Below are 13,363 nucleotides of genomic sequence, written 5' to 3'. Positions count from 1 at the left end.
GTATAATGATGTGATTGTGATGCTGTAATTCTGAGTGTTTATGTGCTGCAGAACAGGAGCCTGCTGTAAAACAGCAATTATGCTGAGTCAGGCTTGATTTTTAGTAATCTTTTCCTGTTGAATCAATAAATTAAAATCAAATCAATAATATACACCATGTAGAAGGATGCAGGCCACCATTAAAACAAAAACACATGCATTAAATTATTATTTAGGCAAACTTGGATGTGCAGCCAATAAGGATGTTTTATATTCCACATTTAATGAATCATAGATAGGTCCGGTTCCAGATTATATGTAGATTATATGTTTATTATCCAGCCCCACTGCTCATAATGCTGTTAATTTGATCACTGTATACCAGGATTTTCTCTGGCAATTCATTTTTGATATTGAGAGCTGCTATAATAATTAATACATTATATTTATAGTGAAATTGTTGCACATTATAACCTTACCTCTATTTGTTATCTCCAGATTGCTTTTTAGGCACTAATCCTAACATTTGAGCAGCGTAAAAGTTCTGGACAAGCTTGTCTTTTTTCTGATTAGACACTGGTCCTCATGAACCAAAAGAAACGCTTTAAGCTGCACAAGGTTTGATTCCTGTCCACCATCGTCAGTAATGATGGACACTGTGCGGCGCTAAACAAAATCCATGAAAAGGTCCATTCAGTTATGAGAACAGCCCTAAATGTCTTTCTTAATTTCACTTTTTGTTTGCATATTTTATTGTAGGTCAGTTTAATTTTAATCTATTATTCCCACTCATTCTTCTTATTATTATCTTTTTCTTTTTAGTTTCGGGTTAAAGTCAATGAGACACCATAAAAAAGTTGTTGCAGAAAAGCCAGTCGCAACTATCAAACTGAATAATGTGGAATAAAAATGTTGGAGGTACATCTGTGTACGACTACTGTTTATGTTGAAAATTTGAATTTGATGCAGCTTATGAGAGCTTGATTTGACTTCTGAGACTAAAAACATAAAAATCATGGAGTTAAAATAAAAATCGAGGGTTAATGTGATTCAGTGACATCATGCATATCTCCTGGTTTGTGTTAAATGTGGTGCACAAAGTGTGTTTCAGCTGATTTTAATTATAAAGTTCTGTTCTAGTGCTCCACGGGATCATCGCCTCGGCATCATCCCAGGCATCTTTATGGAGAAAAAAAAAAACAAGAGTACGAGGAGTCAAGAAAACAATAAATTGCTGAGTTTCTGTTGTGTTTTTTCCGCAGGTTATATCGGCGGGGCAGGAAACTACCAGGGCGCCAGCCTTGGAGCTGGAGGCTACGGGGCAGGTGATGTTTCGGCGTCATTAAAAGACGATGCTCTGCTGTAGATGAAAACCACACCTGGTGAAGTTTCCCTTTGTTTCGCTCACAGGTCTTGGACAGGGAGCCTACCTGGGAGGTGTAGCAGGAAAACTCGGTGGTTAGTCTTCAGATTTTCCTCCTTTGTTTTAGAAATGATGCTGAGTTTAGTGTTTTTAATGATGCGTATGAACATCTCTGTGTAAATGTAAACTTTAGCTGCTGCTGCCCTCGGACAGGGTGGGTATCCCCAGGCTGTTCCAGAGAAATCACTAGGTGAGCTTGTTTTTTTTTTTCCCCTTATTGCTTTTAACTTTTGTTGCTTGCCTTTTAAAAATGTTACATTTCTGTTAAAACTTTGGAAACAAGTTTCTTAGAAACGTCTCTGAGATACACTTAAAGAAATAATATTCAGATTGTACACTCAGACGCTCCCTCTGCTTTGCCTTGTAAACTCATCATTTACCTACAGATCAACAAGCTGAGTCAAAGTCTCTCTTCATCTTTGTTTAAAGGTTAAAGCAGAAGCTTTATTTCTTCTTGTGGTGAATAAGAATAACACTTTTAAATAAGTGAACACACAAATTGTACAAACAGAGACTGAAACGCTCTTTTCTAACCTGTGGGTACAGAAAAATAGTTTCTTTTGATATGAATGAAGTCTCATGTCAAAAAGAAAATGAAGTTTTTCTCAAACTAAACAGTCTTTGTTACAAAATGTTTGAATCACAGGTTATGGTGATGGAGCCACAGGATACCTTGGTGCCATGGCAGGTAACGGCTTTGGTAAGTAAACAATATAAAAACACAAAAATACAAATTTTGATTCATGGAGAACAGGAGATATTTTCTGCCTGAACTCAAAAAGTTAAAATCATCTCTGCTGCCACTGATGTTCAACTCAAACAGGCTTCATTTTGAGGGACTTTGTTCTGTTTCCTCTGCAGGTGCAGATGCAGGTGCAAAAACTTTGTCTGAAGGTTTCTGACATGCGAGCACAAAACTCTGATATTTTTTAGTCTTTGAAATGTTTCAGCATGACGGCTCTTATCTCAACAGGTTACGGGAATGGGTACCATGATGGATACGGAGCTGGTGAGTGCATCAAAAACAGGGGAAAAAAGAATTCAAGGTTGTTTTCTTGAATAGTAATCAGCTTAATGCTAACTAGACCTAATGCTAATGAGTAAAAGCTTTTTTTGCACAAATGTAGTGAGAATGCTGAGCGCTTAATAGCTGCTGAAACACAAAAATAGCAAAATGATAGCTAAAAAAGTTAACTTGTTTGTTAAAATACTAACTAAAATGTAGCAAAAATGTTAACCAAAATGCTAGATAGGAGCTAAAAGAAACAAAAAAATGTTCGAAGCTAAAAACTGCAAAATAGCTTGAAGGTAAAAGCAACAAAAACTTAGGTTAAGATCTAAATTAGCAAAAGTGTTACTAGAAGTATAAAGAAAAGAACAGTAGCTAAAATTAGTAAAATTCTAGTTAAAAGTACCCAGGAACTAGCTAAAAGTAGTAACATTCTAGCTAAAAGTACCCATAGACTAGCTAAAAGTAGCGAATTTCTAGTTAAAATTACACAGGTACTAGCTAAAAATAGTAAAATTCTATGTAAAAGTAGTAAAATTCTAGCTAAAAGCAAAAAGTTCTTCAATGATTTGGAAAATTTTAGGTAAGTGCTAAAAGAAACAAAAACTTAAAGGCATAAAAATAGCTTGAAAGTAAAAGTAGCAAACTGTTAGCTAAAAGCTAAAGTATCAAAAAGGTTACTTAATACTAGAAATAAACGAGCAGCAGCTAAAAGTACCAAAGGGCTAACAAAAAATAGCTAAATGCTAGGTACAAGTAGTAAACTTTTAGGAAAAGGAAGCAAAATGCTAGCTAAAGTCTATAAGAAACTAAAAAAATTCTAAAGGCAGCATAATGTTAACAAAATGTAAATCAGTAAAAATGATTATAGAAACAGATTGCGATAAACAGACAGAAAACAAGAGCTAGAGTTTGATTACCCTGCAGGGTTTAGCTGATGTTGCTGCTGACAGGGATTAATCTGTAAAAAAAAATGACATCTGAGGTCTCATATCCACTGGGTGTAGCTATTGTCTCTCCTTCATAATCAGTGACCTGTTTAACCTGAAACATTTGATTTGCATGTTTTTTTTTTCTGATGTTTCAGCTCTGAGCACAGGAGGCTATGCAGGACCGGTCCAGGGGGCGTACGGTAAGAACTGATAAAACTAGACATGGAAAATTTATAAAACTAACTCTGGAAACATAATTGAGCTTTTGGAGATCAATGCATGAAAACATTTTTCCTGATGAAACTTTCATCTCACTTATTCCTATATTCTTAACGCAGGACTGGACTCAACTGGTGGCAAATATGGTGAGTGATTCCCAAACGACCCTGTGAGTGTCTTTGAATGCACGACCCGAACCGTGCAGGTCAGGAGGTCAGAGGTCTTGTTTTCTTTCAGGAGCTGGAGCTGCACAGGTGCCATACGGGAACGCTCCGGTGATGCCTGCAGGATTGGAAGGTAGGAGCTGCGACACGCTTCATGAGAACCCACAACCTCTGAATCAGGCCTGAGCGAGCACAGATGACCAACTGCACCACAGTGATTCATTTATCTGTTTAATGAGGTTTTTAACTGCTGCCAGGAGACAGGAATAACTCATCGTTTTCATGTAAGAGCTGCTCGTTAACAGAGATGCAAAAGTTCTGGTTCACACCGTGCGAAAGCAACAAGTTTCCCCACCTCAAAGCTGTGAACTTCACAGCTTTCTGAGCTCATTTTGGGTCGTTGCACCGACTTCCTGTCGCTCACAGACAATTATTTTAAAATATTGTTACCAGTTTTGCAAAGCACCGAACACTCTGGGTCAAAAAAACAAATGTGCAGAAGCTGCTTATGCACCAAATTTACAAACAAAAGCCCCATAAAACTGCTGGGTAATGGTCCTGTCTGCTGCGGCTTTTGAAGGAACAAATTTATAATCCTGCATCTGTGATTTTTAATTTTCACCCTTCTCTATGCTTTTGCACTTTGAGCCGCMCCGTTGTTGAAATGTGCCATATGATTGTTGATGTTTCAGGTAACGGAGGCTACCCGTATTCTACCCAGCAACTCAGCCTCGGTGCTGAAGGAGGCAAAAGCGCCAGTAAATACGGTGAGATGATGTGACGATGTGTGATAATGCACTTTGTTTCTGTGCTGAATGGAAAAAAAGGTTGTTTCTGTGGGGTGTTGGTTTGGTTTTTCCTAACCAGACAGCATCACACTAAGGTCAAAAACAAAAGTCACACTTTTTTTTTAAATTAATGAGCTCTGTTGGTGGTTTCTTTGCTCAGTTTTTGCAGACAATATTTAAAACCTCTCTAAAAYGTTAAACTCTATGCTTTGGTTTTAGGAGCTGCTGCAGGATATGGAACTCGGCAAACAGGTAAATTCATTTGCAATCATGTCTGTTTGCAGACGTGATGYCGTTTTTCTTTCTTTCTCTGTGACGGGAAATAATAAAAATATTTGAGAACCACTGTCTTACAGTGAGAAAAGACAATGTTGTAGCTAATTTTTGGTTAAACTTTGAAGATAAAATTATAAACAACTCTTGCGTAATTTTGCAAGATCTTTCAATATTTGTTGTGCGTTAAATGACTCCGCTAATACCGCGCTAAGTTTTAGCTCAATATCTGTAAATTTACTGAAGTGTTTTTCGAATTGTCCAAGAGATATTTTGCTAACAGATAAACAGGAACGACTGCAACTTTTAATGCCAAGGTTTTGAGCAAACCTGTTGCACTCAAAATATATGTTCTATGGTRCAGTATGAGGACCAACATAAAGACTGTTGCACAACCAGTGGTTGCTGCATCCTTGTAGAAGGAGGCTATATCTATTCCTAATTCAGCTATGAAGCTGATTAATGACAGGTCTGTACCACTTACAGAGCAGCTGACCCTGCTAACTGAGAGGCCTGCACTGGCAAATGCGAAGACTGTTCATTTGTGTTAGCATCGGAAAGGCTAGCAACTAGTATGGATAATCTGGCGTTAGCATCGGAGAGGCTAGCAACTAGCATGATAGGCTGGTGTTGGCATCGGAGAGGCTAGCAACTAGCATGGATAAGTTGGCGTTAGCATCAGAGAGGCTAGCAACTAGCATGGAATAGTTGTTAGCATCAGAGAGGCTACCAACTAGCATGGATAGACTGGTGTTGGCATCAGAGAGGCTAGCAACTAGCATGGATGAGTTTGTGTTAGCATCGGAAAGGCTAGCAACTAGCATGGATAGTCTGGCGTTAGCATCGGAGAGGCTAGCAACTAGCATGGATAAGTTGGTGTTAGCATCATAGAGGCTAGCAACTAGCATGGATAAGTTGGTGTTAGCATCAGAGAGGCTAGCAACTTGCATGGATAAGTTGACGTTAGCAACTAGCATGGATAAGTTGTGTTAGCATCAGAGAGGCTAGCAGCTAGCATGGAATAGTTGTTAGCATCAGAGAGGCTACTAACTAGCATGAATAGGCTGGTGTTGGCATCAGAGAGGCTAGCAACTAGCATGGATAGACTGGTGTTGGCATCAGAGAGGCTAGCAACTAGCATGGATAAGTTGGCGTTAGCATCAGACAGGCTAGCAACTGGTATGGATAAGTTGGCGTTATCAACTAGCATGGATAAGTTGGCGTTAGCATCAGAGAGGCTAGCAACTAGCATGGAATAGTTGTTAGCGTCAGAGAGGCTACCAACTAGCATGATAGACTGGTGTTAGCATCAGAGAGGCTAGCAACTAGTATGGATATGCAATGAATAGTCTTCTCATCCACCAGCGCTGGTCTCTCAGTTAGCGGTGCCGGCTGTTCTGTTAGCAATACCGGCCYATCATTAWTCAGATCAATAGCTGGCTTAGATATAGCCTCCTGCTACAAGGATGTAGCAACCACTGGTTTCTCARTGGTCTTAAGTTTGGCCCTCATACCGCACCATAGTGTTAGAGATAACTCTCAGCTACTGATGTTCGCTCAACATYTGTAAAACTGACTGACTTTGGCGGCCATCTTGATTGGGATCGACTTGAAAGTTTGAATACCACGGAGTTTAAAATGAATAAAATCATTTCCTGGTTGGTCCTAAATGATGTTTTCTGTTTCTTTTTGTCTGTGAAGGATTTGGTGTGCAGCTTGGAGCGACTCAGGATGCCCTGGGTAAGAAACCGACATTTCCTCTTTCACGATCAACTCCAGCTCGCTCTGCTGCTGCTTCTGATGTGTTCGTTCGGTTGTGTCTTTAAACACCTGYGTCGTGTCACACGGCGCTGCGCAGTAGCTTTCATTTCTATTTATGAAGTGGTGTCAGAGTCTATGAGGCTCACGTRAACACTGTTCAAACATTAAAACTCCTCCCTCAGTAAAACCATAAGGGTTTAAAGTTTGTCAAAAAACAATAAACTCTTAACTATAAAATTTGTGCTTTGTCTGAAATTGACTTTATATTGCAGGAATCTGTCAAACTTTGTTTTTTATTTTTCAGATTTAAAGTGCCTGTGACATGCATATTCATGAAATACAAAACGTCAAAGAAAACATTTTTATATTTAATAAACTTGGTATAATACACAGGATTTTACACATTATGTCTCATAATTGACATATTTTCCTTTGAACTTTTCTCAGACAATGTGAAACAGGAAGTGACATCAAAGGGGAACTCTTCAAGAAATAAAACTGGTTTTTGTCCATTAAACAATATTGTTTGAATTCTGACTCTTCCTCATCTGTCTATTATAGTAATTAAAATAATCTAAAGAAACATCAGATTCCTCTCTACAGTCTGCATTGTCAGCCTTTGTACCAGTGCTGTTAACATTCAGACATTCCCCTTTGACATCACTTCCTGTTACTTCACATGTAAATATCTCAACAACTGTTCATCTCAGCTGCGTAAAATCTTTTTTTACAGTRTGTTGTCAATGTTACCTTTCCAAACATGCTTTCATATTTATTACAAACRTTTGATGTCACAGGCACTTTAAATCTGAGTTGTTTTACTTTCACAGGCGAGCAGACTGGGAAATATGATGGCGTGAATGCTGCCCTCGGAAACGGGTTCAAAGGTCAGAATRACGGACGCTGATCCAACTAAAACCTTAAATAATTAAAGACTTAGAATTCCTTGAAAGAATGCATATCGCCCGCCATTGTTAATGACGTGTTTTAGACTGAAATTATCCCATGATGAGGACAGAATATTGCAGCTTGTGTTGAGGAAGTCTCGGCTACAACCTCGTCAAGCTTTAGCTCATTATCTGCATGTTTAACAGAGTTAGAGACATTTTTGTGTTAATCATCTTGAATTGACGTGGTTCCAAAACATCTCGACTCCAGAAGTTATCAGCTGCAGACATTCATCTAGTTATTACTTTGGGAGAGTTTTGTTAAAATCTGTCCAGTAGTTTATAAKATATTTTGCTAACAGAKAACTTAGAATGATAACTTTCTAACGCTGTCCTTCATGTGTCTGTTCTTCACCAGGTTAATCAGGGTGAYGTGGACCTTTTTGGGTGGATCGTCTCCTGTTATATTTGCAGTGTAAATCATTTTACCTGCTTGTTTTTCAGTGTGTTTTATGCTTTTGTTGTGTTTGTATTTTTTTAAACACCTGTATTTCTCACAAAACGAGTTGAAACTGGAGACTAGCATTGAACAGAAAATAAACGTGTTGTCAGTTTTAAACCAATAAATTATCATGTCCTGTGATGTTCAATAAAAGCTTCTGAGTCAAAACGAATGCCTCGACGCGTGTTCTCTTCAAGGACGAAACAAAACCTCATCCGTTCACAGGAAGCTTCGCCACTTCCTTTAAACAACTGGCAACGCAATCTGACCAAAAACAAATGTGACWAGACAATAGATGACAGACACATGAGATGATATGCTTTTATTTTGGATAAATAAGACAAAAATACAAAAATTATTAAGCATTCAATACAATAGATAAAGAGATTTTCAATAAATGAACAGTAATAATTGCTTTAGTTTGAACTAAAATTAACAGATAATAATCATTTAGCCTCGTTAACCTGGATGTTTCTGTATGAGGTGCCGTTTTTAAAGCAGCTTGTGCTAAAAATATAACAACAGTGAAGTAAAAGCGAAATTTCGTCACTTTTCGCTTCAATGTAAAAGTCGTGAATTTTCTAGTTATATTTAGCACATTTAAATGGTTCAACTTAAATGTTAAAGCTAAATATAAATCTTAATATTAAATCTAAATATCAAATGGTAAAGTGGGGGTATTGTTCAAAATCAGCCCTTTTTTAGCTTTACATCATGTCATTCTATCATCAAAAAYAGTGTTGCTTTGATTCATTCGTGAATGTGAAATTCTTGAATCTCGTGGTAGACTTGTGGAGCTGTTTAAACGCTTGCTGGTACAAAGCTCCACCTATTTGTACAAAGCTCCACCCTAAACCTCAGTTTGTAATTTTCAGAACTAAAGCTAGCATAGTTACTTGATTGTGGTAAAGGGTTGAGCTATGTGCTTGGTAAATACACAAGGCATCCCCTTTAAATCTAATTATTAAATTTTTTWAACTAAATGTCAAATATTAAATCTAAATGTTAAATTTAAATAATAAATTTTAAATCAAATCGTTAAATCTACATGTGAATTTGTATGTTAGCTAAATATTTTTGTTTAAACAATGGAAAGACAGGCTACACACCAAGATTTAAGGTAAAAAGTAAAAGGTCCTTTAATAAAAGAATGGACCAGCCATTAAATGAGTTGCCTACCTGTCTATCCTGCTTTTGCTGTCGACGGAGCACCACCTGCACATCACCGTTCATTGTGAGCACCTGTGCACCTGCCAATCTGGTCTGTATCTATTTTTGTTTAAACATTTAGGATTTAGATTGAGCATTTAGATTTAAAGTTTATATTTAAGATTTAACACTTAGATTTAATAGTTGACATTTGGATTTAACATTTACCATTTAGTTTTTACATTTAAGTTTAAAATTTAGATGAAACAATTAGCATTGATTAAACATTTGTTTAAAATTTAACATTTAGCTTTTGGATTTAATAGTTGACATTTAGATTTAACATTTAACGTTGAATAAACATTTAGAGTTAACATTTAGCATTGATTAAACATTTATGTTTAAAACTTAGCATTTCAATTTAATGTGTGACATTTGCATTTACCATTTAGATTTAACGTTTAAATATAACACTTTGAATGTGCTAAAAGTTGATTTTAAAAAGTCCACACTACTATTTCAAACATTAAATCTAAATGTGAAAAAGTGTTGCTGTTACTTTTAGCACAAGCTGCTCTACAAACGGTGCCCAGTATGTCGGGACGTTAAATCATGGTTTGTGAGTCAGACTCTGGTTTCTCGGAGAATTCGTTTCGTCCACAAACACGCCCATCTTCACCAGCATTTCCTTTGGAATGGGTTGAGCGTGGCGGGAAACGAACACGTCCTTAAGACTTTTCGTCATGGGGGAGGGTTTGTAGTCGGTGCAGGAAGCTCCCGTCAGACTTGGAGCGCACCTGGCCTCCCATTTGATGTAAAGTCGGCCATGTTGCAGAGGGCACACATCCGTGTTAATACCGGAAACTAAAATCTTCTGGCACTCTCCCAGCAGGTCGTTGTCCCAGCCGCTGTCCTCGTCCCAAACCTCAAACCGGGCCGTGTTCCCAGAGGTCAGGTCCCTGGAGCCCAGGTCAAAAACTGCGTTCCAGTGTGGGTTGTTGTTGTTTTGGATCACACGGGTACGATGCACCTCGTTATCGGGGAGGATCACCTTCACGAAACCGTCTGTGGCGGTGGTGTGGTCCCCCCACAGACCCTCGGCCCTCTGTACTGTGATGATGACCCGGGCCGTGCCCTTGCGGGTCGGGCAGCAGTCCGAATTCACGGCCTGTTCGTTGTGGCACTGGCAGACGCAGGAGTCCTTGGAGTTGCTCTTGATCCCGGTCCTGCAGGGCTCACTGCAGTTCCTCCACAGGCCCTTCTCCAGGATGTAGTGGCTGATGGCGGCGCGGAGGTTCTTCCTGGCCGGATCCTTGACCGGCACCAACTCGTGGAGCGAGTCCAGCGTGTAGGAAATGATGTCGGGGTTTTGTGGGATGGAGTTCAGCCACTCTTTGTAGGCTGACGGGTTTTTGTCTGCAGAAAACAGGAGGTCTGGTTCTGTGGTAATGCCTCCCTTTGTTTCTGTGAATCTGTGAAAGAAATTAACTTTTAACAACCAAAACCAAGTACCTCAATCTGAAAATCAACTGTTTTACCCTTAGCAAAAAGTAGTATACTTAAAGTTCTTTTTAATAGCTACACTTGAGTATAAGTTTAAGTATATCAAGTATACTAGGCACCATGTACTTGTAGTGTACTAGAAACTATACTAATTTAATACTCGTTTGTACTAAATTGGGACATATTTAGTTTATAAAAAGTAAACTTTAAGTATGTCTCTGGTAAGTACATAAAAAGTAAACTGAAAAATACATATATATATTTGTTTAGAATTAGAATACTTAAATGATACTTTCATATACTACTTTTTGCTAAGAGTAAATCTGAGATTATAAATAAAACACAAGAGAAAACTTTAAGGATAGCAAAAATTAGTATACTCAAAGTTTGCTTTAATAGCTACACTTGAGTAGACGTTTAAGTATATCAAGTATACTAGGCACCATGTACTTGTAGTGTACTAGAAAGTATACTAATTTAATACTCGTTTGTACTAAATTGGGACATTTTTAGTTTATAAAAAGTAAACTTTAAGGATAGCAAAAATTTGTATACTCAAAGTTCGCTTTAATAGCTATACTTGAGTAAAAGTTTAAGTATATCAAGTATACTAGGCACCATGTACTTGTAGTGTACTAGAAAGTATACTAATTTATTACTCGTTTATACTAAATTGGGACATTTTTAGTTTATATAAAGTAAACTTTAAGGATAGCAAAAATTAGTATACTCAAAGTTCGCTTTAATAGCTACACTTGAGTAAAAGTTTTATATCAAGTATACTAGACACCATGCACTTGTACTAGAAAATGTACTGATTTCATACTTTTGTACTAATTTTTTTAATTTATAAAAAGTCTACTCCTAATACTGTTATGTCTTTTTAAGTATATCAACTTACCAAAAAGAAGTACACTATAAGTACGTGTCACTAAGTATACTAAAGTATGTAAAAGTGTATTTCCCTAAGTTTACTTTTATTTACAATTATAGTAGCAGTTTACTAACAAGTATACTTCCAGGACTAAATTGGGCCACAATAGGTTTATGAAAGTAAAATCAGAAGTATACTGAAAGTAATCTTCTAAGTATACTTTTAGTTAAATTTTGAAATATACTACAAATAAACCAGTCTGTGTGAAAATGTATTTTTAGTGTACTTCTAAAGTCTACCTTGGCCAAATGTTTGTTTAAACATTAGTATAGACTAAGTATACTTAAACTTTTATTATACTTTTAGTAAAAGCCAAGTACAGTGTAAGATAAAATTTTGGTTAAGTATGTCTCAGGTAAGTACATAAAAAGTTAACTGAACGTATACTCTTTATATATACATCCATTCATATTTGTTTAAAATTAGTATACTTACACGATACTTGCACATACTACTTTTTGCTGAGAGTAGATTTGAGATTATAAATAAAACACGACAGATTAGATATTTGTACCTGTCAGTGAAGCGATCAGAGAAAGATTTCTTGTTCTCCATCTTGTTCTCTTCCTTCCTGCAGTGCTTGGCTTCCGTCTTGACGTTAGCTTTGATGCTAATGGAGGCCTCGGCCTCCAGACACATCTGGACGTCCTCCACGCTGAGGCCCTGCAGGCTGGCCTCACACTGCCTGACGCTGGTGACGGAATCGATACTTCCGCCCAGCTTCACCTGGAACCACAAACACGTTCAGCTTCACCGTCCCTCCCCGCTGTGCTTCTTCTCAGCGTGAACTCACCTTGGTGACGAAATGCGTGCCGAAGTCTTTGATGAGTTTGTAAAACCGCGGCTTGTATTCTGGAGAGTAGATCTTGGGAAGCRTTTTCAAGGCTTTCTTGAATTCTCGGTGCAGCTTTGGAGAGCCCATCACCCTGTAGCTGTTTCCAGACGGCAGAGACAAACCTGTGAGGTTTGCATTTTCTGCGTTTTRTGCGAAAATAAAACAAAGACGTACCTGTAGTACTCGCAGGACATGCTGGTAGTTGCGAAGCTGAACTTGTCGTCCTTTGTTTTCTCCATGGAGTACTCCGCCAGCTTGGAGTGGGTTCCCGCCAGCATCACGGACCCGCTTTTGTCTTGAGTTTCTACTTCGAGGTCCGTCTTCCAGTTGTTCTCGACAGAAGAGGAGCTGGAGCTGACCAGGGACTCGCTGGATTTGTGGAGTTTGGAGGACACTGAAGCGCTGCAGGACTGCTTGGCCCTCCAGTCCACCACGGACAGGGGCAGCTTCTGCTTCCTGTTCTCCACGTAGGGGTTGCTGCACAGGGTGCAGGTTTTATCCTTACGCCTCCACTGGTTCATGTCGAGCACGTACGCTCCTTTACGCTCCATCTTGGTGATGTCRAAGCCCTCGCCAGCTAAATTAGACCCTGGAACAAACTCTGCTTCCTGACACTCTTTGGCTTTCCCCTCTGTGCACAGCTGGTCCGTGCACTGAGGGGAGAACAGAAGGAGGCCCATGCAGATGGAAAAACTCAACGGGATCATGTTGAAGATGATGCACTCTGAAAAATAAAGGTTTAACACAATGAGTCAAGCCYGTTCAAGATGGCCGCCACAATGAAACAGCTTTACTTCAGTTAATTTTACAGATGATAACCTGAAACAGGTTGTGGATGTAGAGCTTTCCTCAAAACAAATGTGAGCCACCACATCGAAATGAGGATTAAGTCAATTTTGTTCAAACTGACCAAATCATATTTTCAGATTCCTGGCTTTAAAGGCACAGTGTGTGGGATTTGTTGTTTTCAGCGACATCTAGTGGTTGAGTGGTTGAATCATCCTC

The 13,363-nt window shown here is 38.4% G+C and overlaps 2 protein-coding genes across 5 annotated transcripts in view; one reads left to right on the top strand and one right to left on the bottom strand.

Annotated features, from left to right (window-relative positions):
- The window catches only part of LOC106529520 (glycine-rich cell wall structural protein), a 19,715-nt gene extending 11,610 nt beyond the window's left edge, over window positions 1-8,105 (top strand). For 2 of the 4 annotated variants that reach the window (XM_014024973.1, XM_014024976.1), the window contains 14 exons: window positions 1,242-1,304; window positions 1,390-1,437; window positions 1,536-1,592; window positions 2,049-2,102; window positions 2,264-2,296; window positions 2,376-2,411; window positions 3,499-3,543; window positions 3,682-3,708; window positions 3,800-3,859; window positions 4,419-4,493; window positions 4,734-4,766; window positions 6,489-6,527; window positions 7,379-7,435; window positions 7,854-8,105. In XM_014024973.1, coding sequence (XP_013880427.1) covers window positions 1,242-1,304; window positions 1,390-1,437; window positions 1,536-1,592; window positions 2,049-2,102; window positions 2,264-2,296; window positions 2,376-2,411; window positions 3,499-3,543; window positions 3,682-3,708; window positions 3,800-3,859; window positions 4,419-4,493; window positions 4,734-4,766; window positions 6,489-6,527; window positions 7,379-7,435; window positions 7,854-7,858 — 632 coding nt within the window. In that variant the 3' untranslated portion in view covers window positions 7,859-8,105. The remainder of the gene's footprint in view (window positions 1-1,241; window positions 1,305-1,389; window positions 1,438-1,535; window positions 1,593-2,048; window positions 2,103-2,263; window positions 2,297-2,375; window positions 2,412-3,498; window positions 3,544-3,681; window positions 3,709-3,799; window positions 3,860-4,418; window positions 4,494-4,733; window positions 4,767-6,488; window positions 6,528-7,378; window positions 7,436-7,853) is intronic. The other 2 variants (XM_014024974.1, XM_014024975.1) reach the window with 2 other exon arrangements.
- Window positions 8,106-9,520: 1,415 nt separating this feature from the next.
- LOC106529519 (perforin-1) overlaps window positions 9,521-13,363 on the bottom strand; it is an 11,261-nt gene continuing 7,418 nt past the window's right edge. The window contains exons 2-5 of the mRNA XM_014024972.1: window positions 12,533-13,082; window positions 12,317-12,455; window positions 12,038-12,249; window positions 9,521-10,558 (exon numbers count right to left, since the gene is read on the bottom strand). Coding sequence (XP_013880426.1) covers window positions 9,697-10,558; window positions 12,038-12,249; window positions 12,317-12,455; window positions 12,533-13,065 — 1,746 coding nt within the window. The 5' untranslated portion in view covers window positions 13,066-13,082 and the 3' untranslated portion in view covers window positions 9,521-9,696. The remainder of the gene's footprint in view (window positions 10,559-12,037; window positions 12,250-12,316; window positions 12,456-12,532; window positions 13,083-13,363) is intronic.

Source organism: Austrofundulus limnaeus, unplaced genomic scaffold (assembly GCF_001266775.1).
Source record: "Austrofundulus limnaeus strain Quisiro unplaced genomic scaffold, Austrofundulus_limnaeus-1.0 Scaffold450, whole genome shotgun sequence".
In the NCBI taxonomy this organism is placed as follows: domain Eukaryota; kingdom Metazoa; phylum Chordata; class Actinopteri; order Cyprinodontiformes; family Rivulidae; genus Austrofundulus; species Austrofundulus limnaeus.
Note: the sequence above shows the minus strand (reverse complement) of the source record. Positions and strands in the feature narration are given on the sequence as shown.